Source organism: Sus scrofa, chromosome 11 (genome assembly GCF_054392235.1).
Source record: "Sus scrofa isolate SSC_HxYL_T2T_F1_AM1 chromosome 11, Sscrofa_HxYL_maternal_Yorkshire_Landrace_v2.0, whole genome shotgun sequence".
In the NCBI taxonomy this organism is placed as follows: Eukaryota; Metazoa; Chordata; class Mammalia; order Artiodactyla; family Suidae; genus Sus; species Sus scrofa.
The window spans coordinates 14,678,131-14,698,468 of NC_139393.1; the positions used below are offsets into that span (position 1 = coordinate 14,678,131).

The 20,338-nt window shown below is 39.9% G+C and overlaps 1 protein-coding gene across 2 annotated transcripts in view; it reads left to right on the plus strand.

Moving 5' to 3' along the window:
• The window catches only part of FREM2 (FRAS1 related extracellular matrix 2), a 153,690-nt gene that overhangs the window by 70,066 nt on the left and 63,286 nt on the right, over positions 1-20,338 (plus strand). The window contains exons 3-4 of one of the 2 annotated variants that reach the window (XR_014819169.1): positions 8,045-8,926; positions 9,088-9,885. Coding sequence is in view for 1 of the 2 variants with exons in the window: in XM_021065217.2 (XP_020920876.2) it covers positions 8,045-8,191; positions 14,110-14,340 (378 nt within the window). In the remaining variant the exon portion in view is untranslated. Of the gene's footprint in view, positions 1-8,044; positions 8,927-9,087; positions 9,886-14,109; positions 14,341-20,338 lie in introns of those variants that run through there. The other variant, XM_021065217.2, reaches the window with a different exon arrangement.

Sequence of the window (20,338 nt, forward strand, 5' to 3'; positions counted from 1 at the left end):
ATTTGATTATACTTATAGTTGTACAGCCATCATCACAACCTAATTTTAAAACATCTCCATCCCAAACCACTAGTCCCCCCAACCTGTCCCCTTGGGTAATCATAAGTTTTTCCAAGTCTTTGAGTCTGTTTCTGTGCTGCAAATAGGTTCATTTGTATGCTCTTCTAAGATTCTACATATAAGTGATAGCACATGATGTTTGTCTCTCACTGTCTGACTGACTTCACTTAGTGTAATAATCTTTAGGTCCAACCATGTTGCTGCAAATACCATTATTTCATTCTTTTTTATGGGTGAGTAATATTCCATTGTATATATGTACCACATCTTCTTTACCCACTCCTCTTTTTTTTTGGTCTTTTCACGGTCACACCCATGGCATATGGAGGTTCCCAGGCTAGGAGTCTAATCAGAGATGTAGCCGCCGGCCTACACCACAGCCACAGCAATGTGGGATCCAAGCTGCGTCTTTGACCTACACTACAGCTCATGGCAATGTCGGATCCCTAACCCACTGAGCAAGGCCAGGGATCAAACCCACTACCTCATGGTTCCTAGTTGAATTCGTTTCCGCTGTGCCATGACAGGAACTCCTACCCACTCCTCTTTTGATGAACATTTAGGTTGCTTCAATGTCTTGGCTATTGTATATAGTGCTACAGTGAACATTGGGGTACATATATCAACAATTGGTTCTTGTTATTCACAGTAAGGTTCTGTAACATCAATGTGCATACAAAACATTCACTCCCAGGGGAAATGCAGAGGGAGGTTCCCTGTAAGCCTCTGGTCACAACGTTTCATCAACCAATTAATACATAACCTTGGTGTATGTGTGTTTCTGTTTAAAAACACCTTATTTGTTGTTGACTCATTAACATGGAACTCATGGTCAGCAGCACTCTAACTCATACCTGAATGAAGCTTAATGGAACATGTGTAATTTCTCTAGAAGGCAAATCATAGCCTTCTTGTATTTAGGAACACTGGCCAGCATTTTTTACTATAATTCATTTAAATGGTGAAATCACCAATAAATAGCACAAAAGTTTGGAAAATGTGACATCAAGTAGACTGTGAAAAGGACACTTGTTCGCAGTAAGAGAGCTGAAATAAGAAGGCTGTTAGGTGAGGCAAATTTTTTAAAAGCTGCTCTGCAAGTGTCCAATAAGATCACAAAATAAATTTTATCGAGTAGGTGAATTCTCAAATACAGAATCCCAGAATAATTAGAATTGACTATGTATTGAACTCTTATATAGTTGGTGAATAGGAGTTCAAGTCTTTGGGACCTCATTGTGAATACTCATTATATACACATGGTAGGTATGTGTGATCAAATCACATCCCTAAGGTACAAAACTCCACGTGTTGAAGCAGATTGTGTCACTCTTGCTTCTAGATGAGCATCGGTATATTTTTCAACCCGATCTTCACTTTCATATCACCTGGCAACTTCTTATCTTTAGAGCCTGCAGAGGTGTAGGGAGTATAATGTGAACTAATCCAGACTTGAGTTCAATTCCGTGTAACTTGTGCGGTAGTGACCAAGCTATCACAGCTCCATATGGGCTTTTTTCTTGGGATGGGTATGCTTATAAGCGCCTTCCTGAGATGAGCCTGAAAGACCACCACCCCGGCATGTGTTTCCATAGAGGTCAATATGTGCTGTGCTGGCTTCTCTCTACCTCTGGGTCTTCCTCGTGCTCCTTTTCCTCCTATACATTTCTGCCTATATTTTTTTATGTCTTTGTGGATCTGACCCTGTGGGCTGTGCTGCCTCTGTTTTGGAATGCATATGGCGGCGGGTGTGCTGAGGGTGGGTGTGTAGAGAATGGAGGAAGAAACTAACAAGCCAATTATCAACGTGTGATGATTGGACTAAATCCTTGGAGTTATTAAGCAGTCTGCAGAGTTAAAAAATCTGTTGATGTGTTTTCCTGGTCTATCTCTCAGTCTCCTGGAGTTCCATTGGTCATACCAAGGCACAGCTGCCCTCAGGTCAAGGTTCTTCCTCTCTGGGTGTCTGGGTCAGGATTAGGGCTCCCTTCCCCACCCCATCCCAGGGCAGATTCTGAATGCATCTTGACCACTCCTTCCTTGTCTTTAATATCCAATTACTTAAATAGGAAAAGGAGAAGGAAATAAATATTGAGTCAATGTCCTGAGCGATCACATTCTTTGAAGTTTCCTTTTTACTCAATTTCTTATCTCTGTTCTTATACTTAATCTTGCAGGAACACCTTTCCCCCCCATCTCTTGGAGTGTCCAAATGCCTGTACTTAGGGCTCCATTTAAACACTGTCTCTTCCATGAACTTGTCTTTGATCCCCTCAGGTCAAAGTAATCCCTCTCTTGTGAACTCCCCCAGCTCATTATCAGTGCCTCTCTCCCAACACTTGCCAGCCTCTAGCTCATGCACATCATCGGTGTACTTGTTCCATCTTCCAAAGTTCAGTGTCAACTTCTGGGGGTGGGAGTGGGGGTGGTAAGAACCAGTAGGCTTCAGCTTCATACCTGGAGGTTTTCTGTAAAACAGTAAAAGCCAACCTGACTTTAAGGGCCAGAAGACAGAATTTCAGGAGTTCTCAGAAATTCTTTTCTGGAAGATTCTAAGGCCAAGCAGAGTTTAAAGGATCATCCTCATGCAGAAAAGGCAAGGAAATGAATCCCTTATTTTAACTTTAATTTTTGATTCTCACAATAATTAGTAAGACTGATGCTGAAGGTAGTAGCATGGTTGCTAACCACTCTCCTTACCTTGTAGGAGAACAAGACAGCTTGAGAATGAAATTATCAACTATCCCCAATAAAGTAATTTTCATATCTTAATCTTTTTAAATATTAAATATCTATCCCTACGGCTGGTTTAAAGGTATAGGGATATCCAGCTTTTAAAAATAGCTGTGTATTTGATTTCCAGTTCAGATTTCATGCTGGAAACTATTTTATTCTGGGCAAATGGAACTGTAGGAAGTTAGAAAACCTTGGCAGCCTGGAAAAATACTACCAGTGGAATTATGTTCTACAGGTAACTATCTTTTCTTCAAGAAGAAAATTGTCAAAATTAAGTGGACACCCAGAAATTACCCTTTTTTAAACAGAAGTCAAAGTGGTGACACTAGTCTCGTTAAGAAAAGTATCCTTCGTCTTTCTAGAAACCAGGCAGCCCTATGTTCCTTGGGAGGGCTAATTGAAGGTTGTGACTCTTTGTTATTCTAAACACAACAAAACAAAACAAAAAACCTGTTGTGTTCCCATTGGAAAAGAAGATGAAGATGCCTAAAGACCAGCTGGAGAAGTTCAAAAGAGGTCTTTTCATCAAAACCTTAATGGCTGGGGTGTCAGGGCTTGGGGACAAAGCATTTGGGAGTGTAGTTATCAGCTGTCAGGCACCTGTTGTGTGGATTTATGACACAAGTCACAGACTTTAATTTGTTTCCAGTGAGATGTTGAGACCAGCTCCTTGCACCACATAGATGACAGAAGCTGTTTTAGAAAAGCAAAGAATCACACTGAAGTAAAACTTTGTCGGTTTTTTAAGTTAACGTCACCTAAACTTCACTAAACCTTCTGTCAGCTGCTGCTGCTGTTATTAAAAATGTCAACACTGATTATTCCCATGCTTTGAGGTTTTAGAAGAATTTACATGGTAGGTAACAAATGAATAAATAACATGTCTTTCTGTTCTTTAGATCAACTATGGAGTTCTGTTTTGCAAGGCCAGTGTAAGAATGAAAGTTAAAATAAACTTCAGCTTAGTTCCTCAAATCCTCCTATCACTCCTGCATAAGTAGTACCTCTGATTTTACAAATTCTGAAATGCAGGATGATTTGCGTCTGTAGAAGTCAGAAGAGTTACGAACTTTTTCATTCAACTCAGAGTTAAGCTTTATACACTTAACTTTATATTCTCTAGCAAGATATCTATTTAAAAATCCCCGATGTAGAGTGAATGCTGAGCATTTAAGATAAGTGCTTGGAGCATGCCCAGGTCTTAACGAGACGCAAAGTTTCTCAGTGTTGTTTATGAATTTTATTTCAAATAAAATCTGAAAGAAGTGGACATATAAAATCCTTGGCAAACTTGTTCGGCTCTGTGTTACTTGAAACCCCTGATTAACTAGTAACCTGACACCCTCATCCTCAACCAGAAAATAAGTTTTGTGAATCTGTGAGTAGAAGTGAAGTTAGCAAACTCTAAGAGCATCTATGCTGTTTCCTAAGGGAAGGGAAGGTTAAACAGGCTTTTTGTTATCAATAACCCCTTGGTGGTCTTACCTAGATAAACACAAATTCCAGTCGTTCACATTCATAGGTAATCACTAAAATCTTTGTATAGCATTCATAGCATGTGCCAGATGTGTTAGAAAGAGTGTTATTAAATTGGATTTGGACACTAGATGAATGCCTGTCCTGGGGCAGGGGCTGGGGGTGGGGGTGTTGAGGGAGGGGCGGCTCAGGCGGTTAGTGGCAGAATGCACATGAAGATAAAGAGTGACAATGACTCTGATTGGAGATACAGAAGTACACACAGCAGGCTAAGCCAGGCTTTCCAAGCCTTAGCGGAGTTGGACTTAAATTGCGAGGAGGAGTAGGAAGCGAGAGATATTCTGGGCAGAAGACTTCCCACATGCAAAAGCAGTCATTGTGTGCAGAAAACAGTGAGAAGTTGGATGTGACCAGATGTTTTTCTCCATGGAGAAGTGATGGGATGTGAAGCTGGGGGTGTCCAGATAGACCAGAGCGGCCTGGTGTAGCACGGCAAGAAGTTTGGAACAAAATCTAGGACATGATGGAGCTACAATCTAAATGAGAGAGAAGTCACAGCAGAAACGAATCTGACTAGGAACCATGAGATTGTGGGTTCGATCCCTGGCCTCGCTCAGTTGGTTAAGGATCCGGCATTGCCATGAGTTGTGGTGTAGGTTGAGCTGTGGTGTAGGTCGCAGATGCGGCTTAGATCCCTCATTGCTGTGGCTGTGGCGTAGGCCAGTGGCTACAGCTCCAATTGGACCCCTACCCTGGGTGCAGCCCTGAAAAGCAAAATAAATAAATAAATAAATAAACTGAAACCTGATCTTTAAAAAATAAAAATAAAAAAAAAATGAGAGAGAAGTGTAGCACCAAGTTGTTTTCCAGTAATATGTAGTCGAAAAATCAGAAAGCTTTTACTTATTAATTTAATTGATTAAATGTCATTCCTTTGTTTATCTATTACTTTCAAGAAGAAATGTCCCCAGCAATAGACCACAAACACAATAAAGTAACAAAGTATTTTTAAAGACAATAAGACCAAGTGTTTGCATTGGTGAAAGAATGAATGGGCATGCTCAACCTCTGACAAAAATTAGTGCAATTAGTAAGTGTGCACAATTGAACAATACGAGAGAATATCTGTTAACGTGCAACACTGCACAAAGCAATTGCTGGGTGAACAGCTGCAGGATCACACAGATGCAAGGGCTGGCGTCACTGCAGTGGGCTTCATGAAGGAGGTGGTTAAGGAGCCGTGGAGGAGAAAGTGCCAGCAGAAGAATGATAGGGCTCATCATTTCAGGCAAGAGGATCAAAGCAGCAGAAGAGCGATGATGGCAAATCCATGGAGCAGAAAGATTCTTGGCTGCACCCAAAGGTGAACAGATTACAGGCAAGGGGACTAAGATAGGACAGGGCAGGTGAAACTGGAAATCCACAACGATGGCCTGACTTGTGAGCAGTAGCTGTAGGGAGAGCAGGTGAAGGAGAATTGAGTGCAGGAGGATTTAGGGCAGATTAACAGCGTGTATGGTGTGGCAGGGGAGCCAGCTAACATTTGTCCAAGGATGCTGTCTACGTACAGCATCACTGTACTGTGTGGCTATATGGCTTATCTCACTTGATCCTCACAGCAGACACAGACCTTAATTGATATCACCCTCATTTGCTCTCCAGATGAGGAAACAGGGCTAGGGAAGAAACTCGCTCAAAGTCAGATGGCAGATAGAAGGGAAATTAGCTGTGGACTCCAGGTCTGGGCAGCCCTGAGCCCGTGGACCCTCCTCTCCAGAATAGTCCTCAGTGTCTAGGACATGTTAGGCATAATAGGTTTGTTTGTTTTTTAATTTTTTTTTAAATTTTATTTTATGTTTTTCTTTTTTGGCTGCCCTACGGCATATGGAGTTCCCCGGCTGGGGACCAGATCTGAGCTGCAGGTGTGACCTACACTGTAGCTGTGGCAACAGTGTGCTGGGCCAGGGATTGAGCCAGCATCCCAGAGCTCCAGAGAGACTGCTGATCCTATTGAGCCAGAGAGGGAACTCCCACAATAAGTTCATAAATGTGGAATGAACTTACTGTTCTCCAATCAATTTATATATGATACTTTAAAATTAACTAAAAAAATAAAAGGTCTATAATACCATCAGTTTAAAACACCAATCAACTCCGTATTTGTAATGCCTCATTTTACATTGCTACGTTCATAGCATCAATACCATTTGTTTCTGTATTTTTAAGTGTTTTAAGTATTTCTACAAAAAATGTCATCGCTTTTATTTAATGAGCGAATCGTATTTCATTGATTTTATGTGTCATCATTATAGTAAACTCTTAAGATTTTCAGTTTGGGGGCTGTCACAGAAAATATTGCAATGAAGAGTCCCAACATGTATTTTTGCTTCTCATCCTACAGCAGGATTTACAAGAAACGGTAAACATCTCTTTACAAATGGTGTGAACATCTTTTGGTCTCTTGCACACACTGCCATGCAGCCGTCTAACAGGCTTGTACTAATTTACAGTTTAAGAGCAATAAACAAGAAGACCAATTTTCTTACATAATCTTGGCTGTCCTGGGTATTCTCGTTCATCTTTAGCACATGTCAATTAATAACTCAGAGTTGCTGCAATTTTTTAAACATTTCTAGCAAAGGTGAACATTTTTTCTTGTATTTGTTCACTGTTTTCTCTTATGCAGATTTTCTTGCCTTCAGCCTACTGAAGCCTTAATGTTTTCCTGTCTCCTTTCTTTTCCTTTAGTGTAGTTCAGTGTGAACTCAGAAGAAAAGAAACTAGAATTCAAATTGTGCCTCTGGCTGTGTTTATTATTTGGGCTTTTTTCCACTCTTTTACAGAAAGACTTAAAAGAAATTATTGATGCCTCTGTTTCTAAACCTCTGAAATAACTGTTGTGGATCAAAGAAAGTTGAAGGGTACATGCGTGGTGATCAGCTGATAACCGTTTCTCTCTTCACATACCTGGCAGAACAGCTTTCACGTTAGAGAGATCACACACAAGGTTTATTTTCTCCGGATAGGCAGCCAGCTCCATTTTGGTGGGAAGGTGGGAGGAGAAAGCCTTATCTGCTGAGAATGGAATCAATGAAAAGAGCTGTCTGTTTGTTCTAAGGAATGGAGTGGAATATAGTGGGGAAGGGAGGCGGGGAAGGGATATTTGTTTTTACTTAAGTGGTTATAATTAAAGCCTTCCACCCAGTTGCTCGGTGAACCAGAAAAAGGTATTTGTGAAGTTGTGAGTGTGTGTTTAACATCACAAAAGAGCCTTTGCAGCTTTCCTTACAGAAAAACTTGCTCTCCAGCGGCACCTTGTGGGCATTGAGTCATTCTGCGACTTGGATACCTGATCTGATGCTTCAAGGAATTTGCTTGGTGGTTCTGTGCTCCTTTCCCCCCACCCACCTCCCCTGCTAAAGATCAAGGGATTTTTGCAAAGAGTTGTTTCAGCTGTTATATTTGTGCATAACATTCAGCGGACAGTAAGCTGCATCTCCAAGTATGTGTTCTAGATTGTGTATCAAACCAAGTAGCTACAGTGATTCTTTTTTATTTTAGTTTTTGTTTTGTTAAAGAATAGTCGATTTACAATGTTGTGTCAATTGCTGCTGATACAGCAAAGTGACTCAGTCGTGTATATATATATATATACATTCTTTTTCTCAATATAGCGATTTTTAATGTTGCATCGTTAAAGTCACCTTTGGAATGTCTAAGGTCATTCATTCCAGAAAGCACTAATTTGGAGCATTGATTTTTTGTTTTCCAGGTGGAAACAAGTTAACCAAGCAGCATTTTCGTCTGAACTGGGCATGGATTTCCTTTGAAAAGGAGTATTACTTGATCAATGAGGACTCCAAATTTCTAGATGTCGTTCTTAAACGTAGAGGTTACTTGGGAGAGACTTCCTTTATAAGTAAGTTTAGTTTGCACGTTGGTCTCACACTTCCATTTTTCTAGCAAAAGTTCATCATTTTACAATGATTAAAATATGTTTAGTTTTCTGCTTAATTTTAAAGCTTAGGAAGAAAATAGCAATTAAATGTTCTTTAACTGCTCAAGAAACATGTCAAAATGAGGCTACATCACCAGAGACAAGGGCTGAAAAATCAGGAAACGTGTAATCAAATACATGTATCTCTTCAATTCTTCTTTCTCTGATATACAATAACTTACAGCATGGCTGTACTCGCTCCTAAGTTAAAAAAATTTTAAATGTCAGTAGATCTTAGGATAGGTGTAGGCACATCTGTAATTCATCTGCAAGGTGGAAGTCCAATGAGATGTGTTGTGCAGCAGGGGGAGTGTAGACGATATTTTGTGGAAACTGTAGATGGAATGTAACTATTAACTTTTAGATTGTGTAAAAGATTTCCCAAAATAAGTCCCCAAACCCTTATTTTTAAAATGCTTTTTGTTTTTTAACTTTACAGGAAGTTTTTCCACACTGTGCTTTACCTCTGGCTCCACGGGTTCTGATCTACCTGCACCCCCACCCTGCAGCCCAGCCCAGGCAGCTCAGCTTTTATCTTATTTACTTGCATGTGCCTCTTTGTAGTCGGTCGTGTACAGTCTGTGTTTAACCTTCTAGAGCACAGCGAATGCTCTTTATTGCTCTCTGGGGAGCATATTCTTTCTACACATATGTTTGGTGCTTGGGAATAGAGCAAATAAGTCACAGGGAAAATAATAACTAAAACACAGAGCACCTTAGGAATTCTTAAGGATGCCTTCATCTATTTGCTTTTTTTTTTTTTTTTTTTTTTTTTGTCTTTTTGCTATTTCTTTGGGCTGCTCCCGCGGCATATGGAGGTTCCCAGGCTAGGGGTCCAATCGGAGCTGTAGCCATTGGCCTACACCAGAGCCACAGCAACGCAGGATCCGAGCCGCGTCTGCAACCTACACCACAGCTCATGGCAACGCCGGATCGTTAACCCACTGAGCAAGGGCAGGGACCGAACCCGCAACCTCATGGTTCCTAGTTGGATTCGTTAACCACTGTGCCACGACGGGAACTCCTCCATTTGCATTTTTTACCTAAATGCCCACTGCTGCTGAGTATGTTGAATTACCCACTCACAAATAGCCTGTTGATAGCAGTGGAAAAGTTAATGGTGGAAAAATATTTTTAAAACTCTCTTTTCAGATTTTTCTCTCCATTGCCCTTTTCTAAAGACAAGTGTTTAAGTATCAGACAAGGGCTCTGTTTTTCTTCTAGAGTTATTTTTTCAATGAACTATTATTTCCTGCACGAGTGGAGGTCACTATTCTATAAAGGCTCTGTAGCACTTCTTGGTTAACCTGCCATGGTTACTTAGTGACTTGTGGTGATAGAAAGTTAAAAGACTTCTGTGTGTAGCCCACACTCATCCCTCACTGAAGATGGTAATAGAATTCATGCTAGGACTGGGAATGGAAAAGATGGGTGAATATGAAGGTAGCCTCATGGAAGTTCTACAATGGATATGTTTCCTGTTACTGTTCCCCTGCAACCGCCATGGTCATTTTTGGACATATAGAATTAGAGAGCTTGTATTACAGCTAGAGACAGAATATCACTTACCTTCAGGCACACAGTTAATAAATCATGAATTCTGTATATCTGTTCCTCAGAGATGATTGTTCCTTTATAACCATTATACCATTAATAAATTAAATGTGTATTTGTATTTCACAAAAGAAATCTAATTTCAGAGGTCTGATTGCTCACAGTTAAGGAACATTTACTAAATACAAAATATTCCAAGAAGCACATTAAGTACTTTACCAATCTCTTTTAGTCTTTACAATTCTTTTTTTTTTTTTTTTTTTTTTTGTCTTTTTGCCATTTCTTGGGCTGCTCCTGCGGCAAATGGAGGTTCCCAGGCTAGGGGTCTAATTGGAGCTGTAGCTGCTGGCCTACACCAGAGCCCAGCAATGCAGGATCCGAGCTGCGTCTGCAACTTACACCACAGCTCACAGCAACACCGGATCCTTAACCCACTGAGGAAGGCCAGGGATCGAACCTGCAACCTCATGGTTCCTAGTCGGATTCGTTAACCCCTGGGCCACAACGGGAACTCCTACAGTCCTTTATTCACTAACTCAACTAGTATTTTCTTGAGTGCTTGTTAAGTGCCAGACCCTGTGTTCGGTCATGGACTGTGGTGTGATAATAAGAATAGCTAACATTGATTGAGTTCTTACTGTGCACCAGATCTGACTCTTGATAACTTACATAGTCAACCATGTAAGAGGAGTGTCCCCCTGTAACATAGGTAAGGGGACAGAAAATTTGTCACATTTGCCACGAAAGGGCAGAGGTAAGCTTTTGCTCCAGGGCTGACCCTCTTAACTGCTTCTTCAATCCTCTACAACTGAGGAAATTGATACCTTGCCTGTGATCTCATAGCCGAGGCAGGATTGGCATCTCATCCCTCATTCCAAGAGTACCTTGCTTCTCCACCATGCCATTTTTCCATGCCCCAGGAAAAGATGCAGTTGCAGTTTCATTTAATGAGTCAAAATAATATGCTTTGTTCAATAATTCTCTTTGAAAAAAAAAAAGCATAAACTTAAGCCCAACCTACAAGCTTTTTAATTCCCAGAATCCTTTTTGCCACATATAATATTTTTATAATATGTGTGGCTTACCAGCTGAATATTTATATCTCCAAGTAAGTGCAATTTTTGCACATTGAGCATGCTTAACTGTCTTGTCTACCACATTCAGTTAAAGTGTGGATTAATTTGTCTCCTTCGCAATCTGTACACCATTTCTCATCCTCTTTTTTTTTTTTTCCCTGCACCTGAGCCATGCAAAAGTTCTCGGGCCAGGGATCGAATCCGTGCCACTGCAGTGACCAGAACCATTGCAGTGACAATGCAGGATCCTTAATCTACTGAGCCCCAAGGGATCTCCCATTTCTACATCCGTTATTAAAATGGGGCATCTATGTGAAAGGGCTTCGTGGAAGTATGAGGTATTTAGTATGTGTGTACCCACTCTCAGATTTTAATGCACATAAGACTTACGTGGGGATCTTGCTAAAATGTTGATTCTGATTGGGTAGGTCTGGGATAGAGCTTGAAACTCTTAATAGCTAAGAAGAACCCAGATCTTGCTCAGGCTGCTGGTCCAGGGACTACACTTTAAGTAACAAGGGTGCCTAGTGCTGTGCTTGGAGTGGGTACTATGTTTTAGTTATTAAAAGAGCATTTTTGGTTTTGACCCCGAGCAACTTTAGTATTCCATCTCGGTCTTTAAAAAAGATGATACGTGCTTCGTTGTTTTATCTCAGGTTTAAGAAAAGCTTGTCAGTTGAACGCTTTTTCACAAAATAGAAGTCCATTCCTCTAGGCTTGGCGAATCAAATTGTCCGTTTATATGTCTCATCTGATTGGGAATGTCTTAACAAAATCCGTCAGAAAAATTATGGGTGTTTTTAGCAATAACAACTGAGATTTGGTTTTGCAGCCTTTTTTTCCCTTAGGTTGGATGACTCAATTATCAGTTAGAAGGATGGCTAATTGCAACGAGTGGACCTTCCTTGTATTATACTGAGTCCTTTCTGTGTTTCACTGCCTTTTGAATCTCTAGGAAAAGGATGCATTGTTGATGAAACAAAACAAAACAGAAAAGTGGGCAGTAGCTCTCAGAGACCAAATAATAGATTCTCTTGTTGGCCGTACTGCTGGGGATAGATGGGTCAATGAACTGCATGTGTGCTGGAACCCCAGGGAGAATGATTCTTTTCATCGTCACCTTGGCAGTGAGTTGCGGAGGATCCAGGAGGTGTTGACAGCCACTGTGTGTGCAAGAGGAACCAGAGCGCTAACAGGAAGTCTGTAACGTTCTGATGTGTACTCCTGGAATTCTGGTCCCGTGCCCTGTTTTCTCTCGCCATTCAATAAGTCAGGCTTTACCTCCTCTTGAAAAAACACAATAGTTTTATCTCAGTTATCTTTCTGAGATCTGTAAGACAGAAACATTTTAGGGAAACACTTATTTTCATCCTCATCTTAAGATGAAACCTACAGTCAGTGATAAATGCAGGAATAAATATTCAAATTAATCTTGCATAAGCACCACAGGGGCAGAGGTTTGGTCAGTTTGGTTCTCTGATACAGACCCAGCGCTCAAGAGTGTTTGTGGCTGAATGGATCTCCTTGGTCCAGTTTCTTTTCTACTTTGAAGAATAAAAGGATTCTACCTAAAAATAACTTTTTCAATTAAATGAGAAATGTTACGAAGAATTTACTTTTAGACTTTTATTTATTTATTTATTATTTTAAGGCGGCACCTGTGGCATGTGGAAGTTCCCAGGATAGGGGTTGAATCAGAGCTGTAGCTGCCGGCCTGCACCACAGCCACAGCAACACCAGATCCTTAACCTACTGAGCAAGGCCAGAGATTGAACACGCATCCTCAGGTCGAGTTCCAGGTTCATAACACGCTGAGCCACGATGGGAACTCCTAGACTTTTTAATTTCAGTAAGCCTGAGGATTTCTTTTTCTCTTTTTTTAAAGTAAAAACTCATTTATTCTCACCAAAATAACAATAAAGGGAATTTTCTCAGGCTTCCATTTTACTATTACAATATTTTTTTCACCATATGCCCATATTTTCGTTTTTTCTTTATAAATTTTATAAATTTTATTTTTATTAAAGGATAGTTGATTTACAGTGTGGTGTCTTTTTCTCTTTTTAAATCTTTCTTTCCTACCAACTTCTCTGAAAATGCCAATGTTTATAGAAATATATTTGAAAATTACTCTCTCAGCTTGACTCGTTAAGAGGTTCTGATTCAGTACTTGAAACATACTAGCATAAGTAGAATTGCAATTTTATAATCTTTCTGTGATGTTGACTCTTACTGCTTTCTAGATAATATATTTTGTGATTTGAGTATGTGGCATAGAAATGGCAAATAAAGATCCTCTTGTAATGTTGGTAGAGATTCAGAGATCCTCTAACCTTCCCAGCTAACTGTAATTGACCTTGAGGGAACCAACAGAGTAAGCCAAACTTTCTGCTCATAATAACCATGTATATTTAGCTCTCTAGTTCTGTTCACATGATTCCATGGAATTGTGGAGAGTTTCACAAAGAAAAATCTGGCCAAATTCATGTTGACAAACATCAGATTAGATTCTTTTAAGGTCCCGGTTCTATTAAAAGTTTAAAGAATAGTATAATTTTTTTATTACTATGCTTGGCCATTTACAGTTTGTATTATCAAAGAATGCTTTGACTCACAGAGTCTCTTGTTGGGTTATATTTTCTAGTTGGAGAGTTGTTCTTAGTTTTTAAAATATGACACGCATTACAATGCATGCAAAAAAGTAAATGTAGAGTTTTTCATTTTAATTTTTTAATTTTTAATTTTTTGTCTATGCCCATGGCATGTGGAAATTCCCAAGCTAGAGATCAAACACTTGCCACAGCAGTGACCCTTGGGACTGCGGTGATAATGCCAGACCCTTAGCCCCCTGAACCACAAGAGAACTCTAAGAGTTTTTAGATTGTATAAATTTGTAGATGTGAGACTATTTCAGAATATGAATATCAATTTACTTGGTCTTGTTTTATAAGAGGTTCTAACACAGACTTAGCTTGAAGAATATGTAGCAAGCATAATGAGACAAGTGTAGAAGAGAATTAGGAATTGCTTAATGTCTACAGTGGAACACTCTAATTGCAGGTCCCAGACCCAACAATCCATTTCATGGAATCAAAACAGGATTTCCTGTGCACTGAAGGATACAGTGACACACAAAGAGTTAACAACAAGGAAAACATTAATAACCCAACTGAAAATGAACTAAGAACATGCTACTGTGTTTCTGTCTAGGTATTGGCACAAGAGATGGGACTGCAAAAAAGGACAAAGACTTCAAGGGCAAAGCCCAGAAACAAGTGCAGTTCAACCCGGGCCAGACCAGGGCCACGTGGAGAGTGCGGATCATGAGCGACGGGGAGCATGAACAGTCTGAGACCTTCCAGGTGGTTCTCTCAGAGCCCGTGCTGGCTGCCCTGGAATTCCCCGAGGTGACCACAGTGGAGATCGTGGACCCAGGAGATGGTAAGAGCTACCACCAACTCACTTGTGTTGTTGCTGTTGGGTTGGGTTTGTTTGGGTTTTTTGTATACATCTATAAATATTTTTACTCAATGAATTTTATTGTATTTATAATTGTACAACAGTCATCACAACCCATTTGATAGCATTTCCATCCCAAACCCCCAGCCCATCTCCCCAACTCCCCACCTTGTCTGCTTTGGAAACCGTAAGTTTTTCAAAGTCTGCAAGTCAGTATCTATTCTGCAAGGAAGTTCATTGTGTTCATTTTTTTAGATTCCACATGTAAGTGATAGCATATGACATTGGTGTCTCACTGTCTGACTAACTTCACTTAGCATGATAATTTCTAGGTCCATCCGTATTGCCGCAAATGCCATTATTTCTTTCCTTTTAATGGCTGATATTCCATTGTTTGTTGTACCATATCTTTTTTATCCACTCCTCTGTTGATGGGCATTTAGATTGTTTCCATATCTTGGCTGTTGTATACAGTGCTGCAGTGAACATTGGAGTACATGTATCTTTTCAAGTCATGGTTTTCTCTGGATAGATGCCTGGGAGTGGGATTACTGGATCAAACGGTAGTTCTATTTTTAGTCTTCTGAGAAATCTCCATACTGTTCTCCACTGTGGTTGCACCAACTTACATTCCCAGCTGTTGGGTTTTTATGATGAAACACCTTATTAAGGAAGTTTTAAATTCAGTGTTTGGATCTCCCATAGAGAAAACATCCTAAGTGAATGGTTCAGTATTCGCAAACTTACTGATGGCAGAGGGATCTCAAAAATTCATGAAAGGAAACTACGTTTTTTTCAAGTACATGAACGACACATACCCATAGGATTATGGACATGTTCTTTCTCTTAACACTTCTATCCCTTAGAAATGACATCGCTCATCTCACTTCTCTAGAAGTATTTTGTGACTTTTAAAAGTCATTTAAATATTTTCTAATATATCCTTTAAATAAAGGATTTAAGAATTAGACCATTTGGGGATTAATTTGTTCTCTACATCACACTTAATTATTCAAGTTTCTTCGTATAGTCCCTAGCCAAAACTTTTCATTCTGCCATATGTTTCCCCATGTGTTACATAATACCCGCCTAGCATACCCGCTGCTCCTTGGTGAAAGATGTCTTGAATATTTGCTCTTAATTGCTATTAGATTGCATTTTCTCATCAGTGCACACCCGTGGCTGATGTTGGTTAAGGTAAAGCTGGCTGCTTTTGAGTGTAATTTGACCTTTCCCCGCCCCTTGCCATATTTCTACAGTCCTGACTTGTCTCAATGCAACAAGGAAAAAAAAAAAAAAAAAGGTTGGATTGGCTTTTTTGAGGGCTGGCATTTATACAAAGCTCGGAGACACTCCTCTAAAGCTGAAATCCTGTCAGAAGACAGACGTGACTTTCTTTTAAACTGCCAGCCTACTTTGTTTTGTCCGTCAGAAAACTCTTAAATGTTCTGTGAAGATACAATCTACTGAGTACATGAGATGGAGACATCTGTGGAAATCTCTGGGTTTAAAGAGAGATGTGTCCAAGTGCATAATTAAGGAGAGAGGATAAGAGAGTGGGAGCTCCTGCCATTTGTTTAACCAACATCTCTGCCTTTAGTTAAATTTGAAGTTCAGTTACATTTATAATTTCCATTAAAGAACAGTTAGCATTTAATTACATTTAATTTTATTTACATTATCTAGGAATAAACAAATTTTCTTCTAGCCCTGAGTTTAGGGTAAGTGCTAGCTGGCACAGTAAAGCTTCTCTCTTTTCAACAAGCCCACGACAGCTTTAATACATATAAACTCTAACATTTATTGGAGTTTCTTTGAAGCTATTTCTTGATATTTTATTAGCCCATTGGTATACCTGTCATACTTTACCTTAAGGAACAAGACACTCCTTTGTGCCTTCCTGTTAATAAGCCCAGAGTGACACACAATCCTTTCTACCTGTGGTAAGCCTGAGAAGTGGGATTTTTAAAACAGATACACACAGTGCACATACACTTACACACACACACATACGCACACACACACACAGGCACACACACACACACACACTCCTTTTATAATCTATACTCTCAGAGGCTACCTAATAAAAACTGGCTGTAATTTAAGTAATGTCCTCTAAGTTGTCTTGGCGTTTTCTAGATGAAGTTCAGCCCTGTTTGCTCCAGGCCATGATCGTCTCTGTGAAGGCCGACAGGTGTTCTGGTGTGACCGACGCCTGGTACATCCCATGCCTTGTTGAAGACCGTTGGTCTTGAAATTACAAGACCTGGGGGGATTCCTAACTCTGCCATCTCCGTTGTATGATCTTAATCAAATCAAATGGTTGCGTTGAGTGTCCAAGTGCACACGATAGGAAAAATGAGTTATTCTCATGTCTCCACATTCTTATGAAAGAGTTCTGTAACACACAAAGCACAATACAGATATTGTTCTCTTTCTAATATCATAAATATATTAGATTTCATATCAAGAGAGTAAACAATGTTTTCTTTCCACAAAGGATCACTTTCCCCAACTCTCTCAAAACTTCGTTTCCTTCTACACTCTCTTGTGACTCTTCACATACGAATTTGCTCGCTCTAGGAATCACTACACCTATAAGCTCTCCCTGGGCATGTTAATTCTAGGACATGTTATGAGATTTCTTTGCATGTGTTAAAAATCTATCCAGTTCACACATGCTGGGCAGGGCACTTTGTACTGGGGATGCACAAATAATGAGATGCAATCCCTTCTCTCAAAGATCAGATGGTCCATTGGGGAAGCGAATCCTATAAATCAGTGATGGCAACAGAAAGGCTATAGTACAACAAAGAATGAACAAAGTGTTCTGGGAGCAAGAAAAGGGAATCGTCAACTCTGCTTTAGCTGAGACTGGGCACTGCTTTTCCTTATTAGGCAGCTTATATAAATACCTGCAAGTGCATGCTTTTGCCATTATTCACTTACCTGTAACTGGTACTGATAGTGAGAATGACTGAAATTCATTGAGCACTGGCTACATGCCAGACAGTACTTACTGCAGTATATCCATTCTTTCATTCACTCCTTTACCCCACTGCCTTCGAGACGTATGTACCATTTTAGGTGTTTTACTTGATGTTTCACTTAATATCAATCTCTACCACATTTGAGGGCTCACTGTGAGCCAGACACCACATTAGGACCTTTACAAACTTATCTCATTTAAACTTTATCTTTACAACTCTGGGATTTATATATCCATTTGCAAATTAAATCTGTGAGACTCAAAGAATTTATTTCCCCAAAAATCCCCCAGTTAATAAGTCCAGAGCCAGAGTTCCCATTGTGGCTCAGTGGGTTAAGAAACCAACTAGTGTTCATGGACATTTGGGTTTGATCCCTGGCCTTGCTCAGTGGGTTAAGGATCTGGTGTTGCCACAAGCGGCCGTGTAGGTTGCTGATGCAGCTTGGCTCTGGTGTTGCTGTGGCTATGGTGTTAGCCAGCAGCTGCAGCCCCAATTCGACTCCTAGCCCAGAAACTTCCATATGCTACAGGTGTGGCTCTTAAAAAAAGAGTGCCAGGAGTTCCCGTCGTGACGCAGTGGTTAATGAATTCTACTAGGAACCATGAGGTTGAGGGTTCGATGCCTGCCCTTGCTCAGTGGGTTAACGATCCGGCATTGCCGTGAGCTGTGGTGTAGATTGCAGACACGGCTCGGATCCTGCGTTGCTGTGGCTCTGGCGTAGGCCAGCGGCTACAGCTCCTATTAGACCCTTAGCCTGGGAACCTCCATATGCCACGGGAGCGGCCCAAGAAGAGGCAAAAAGACAGAAAAAAAAAAGTGCCAGAGGCAGCGTTTGAATATATAAATACACATATATATATACTTCCTCCAAAGCTCTTCCTTTTCCTCTGAGTTATAGTCACTTATTATTTCACATGAGGAAATGATGAAAGAAATAACACCCAAAATCTTGATTAAACAGTATGCTTTTCCTAACAACATTGTTTCATGTATTCTCATAAAAGAAAAAGTAATTCCTTCTATTCTTTTTCTACTAATTTTTATCTTTATATATCAAGCCTCAAATATGTGAGTATTGGTGAATGAAAGTGTTTCCAAGTGTTCTAGGAAAATAATCAAGACCACTTTAGCCCTGGCATGATGTATATCTGTGTGTTCACACATGTTTATCGAGGGGAGTTCCCGTGGTGGCTCAATGGTAACGAACCCAACTAGTATCCATGAGGACATGGGTTCAATCCCCGGCCTCACTCAGTGGGTTAAAGGATCTAGTGTTGCCATGAGCTGTGGTGTAGGTCACAGATGCAGCTCAGATCTTGCGTTGCTGTGGCTGTGGTGTAGACAGGTAGCTGCAACTCCGATTCGACCCTTAGCCTGGGCACTTCTATATGCCACAGATGCAGCCCTAAAAATAAATAAATGAAATAAAAATTTAAAAACATGTTTATTGAGCATCTGCTATATGCTCAGCTAGAAGCTAGGGATACAGGTGCCAGAGTGAAGAAGGCACACTGACGTAGAAGCATCATCTCATTGGGTGATTACATTTCACTAAATTGTTGTATTTAACAACCAGAACACTACGTGTTATGATAAAGGGAGCAATCAGTGTCCACAGAAGAAGTAGTTAGCCTAGGATGAAAGTTAACTTTCTGTATATGAAGTTCTGTAACTGTCGGAAGGTATGCCATCTTTCCTCGCTCTTAGAAGCATATAAATATTAATGTTAAGCATCTTCATTTCCGTTAAGAGGAAAATATGTAAGAGCTAAAATGCCTTCTATAAAGGTCTCATTCCTTTTTTGTTTTACTTTGTGATTTCTAAGCAGTAAAAATATTTTTCTGCACTTTATTAGGAGAACACAACCTCAAATATAGGCATGTGAGGATAGATATCTAAAGCCCTTAAGTATTTGATGCAACTGTTTAATTTGTACACTTGAATTCTCTGCAAACTCCTGATTGGAAAGGCTCATTCTGGTAGCTTCATAGTATCAAAATAGAGCCATGAACTAGTGGATTAAGATATCTGGTCTCGAATCATTTTTGTGGGAACCAGATTAGGTTAGTATGATATGATATATAATAGAGAAAAAACATACTATTCTAGAGGAAGGCAGAACTTGTATCTCAAGAACCTTAATCTTATTGGATACAAAGAAAAGGCAAACTTTTGTGTGCTGAGTGAGCCAAGCCCATTGCATGAGTTAGAATTCAGATGACATAGGCTGACTAGTATATGTGATCCAAATGTTAATTATTATTTTCAAAATTCTGTACCATTGGAGATGTTGACACAAGGAGATCTCTAGCTGGCTGCTATTTTGACATGAATGTGCCAAAATGGAAGGTCCAGAATTAATGAAGTGAGAGTCAAAAGCAGCCGATGACACCAAAATAGTAAAGCATGCAAGAGCTTCAACTTCAATGAGTGTCAAAGCTTTCTTTTTTGGGGACTCTGTCACATGGGTCATTTTCTTAATTGAACACCTGTACAAAGGATAGCACATATTTGTACATTTCTGGCACCAAAAGGTGGATAAGAAAAAAATGATGCAAAATAAAACTAATTCAGTGATGGAAAGCTTACCGAAAGTTTCTACATTTACAAAATAAAAATATTTAGTGATGTGAGTAAAGCCTACCCAAAGATCCACTGTAATCAAAGTATTTGCATAGAGCTTCAGAATAGTTTTTGGACATCCTGATGAGAACTTGTAACCTCATTATCTTGTGACTTAGATGTTTTCATTATTCTGATTTTTTTACAAGTTCCTATTAAATTAGCCTATATATGGCTATTTCAGAGTAAAAAAACTAACTATTGAAATGGAAGAGTGCTGTTCATCCATGTGCAAACATAGCAATGACAGACCTCGTATTCGGTACCATTTTATGGCTGGTCTAAGGGCACCATCGTAGCCTGAAGATGTACCGGAAAAGATCTGAGTTGTTTCTGAATATAACAAACTTTTTAAGGATGGTGGACAC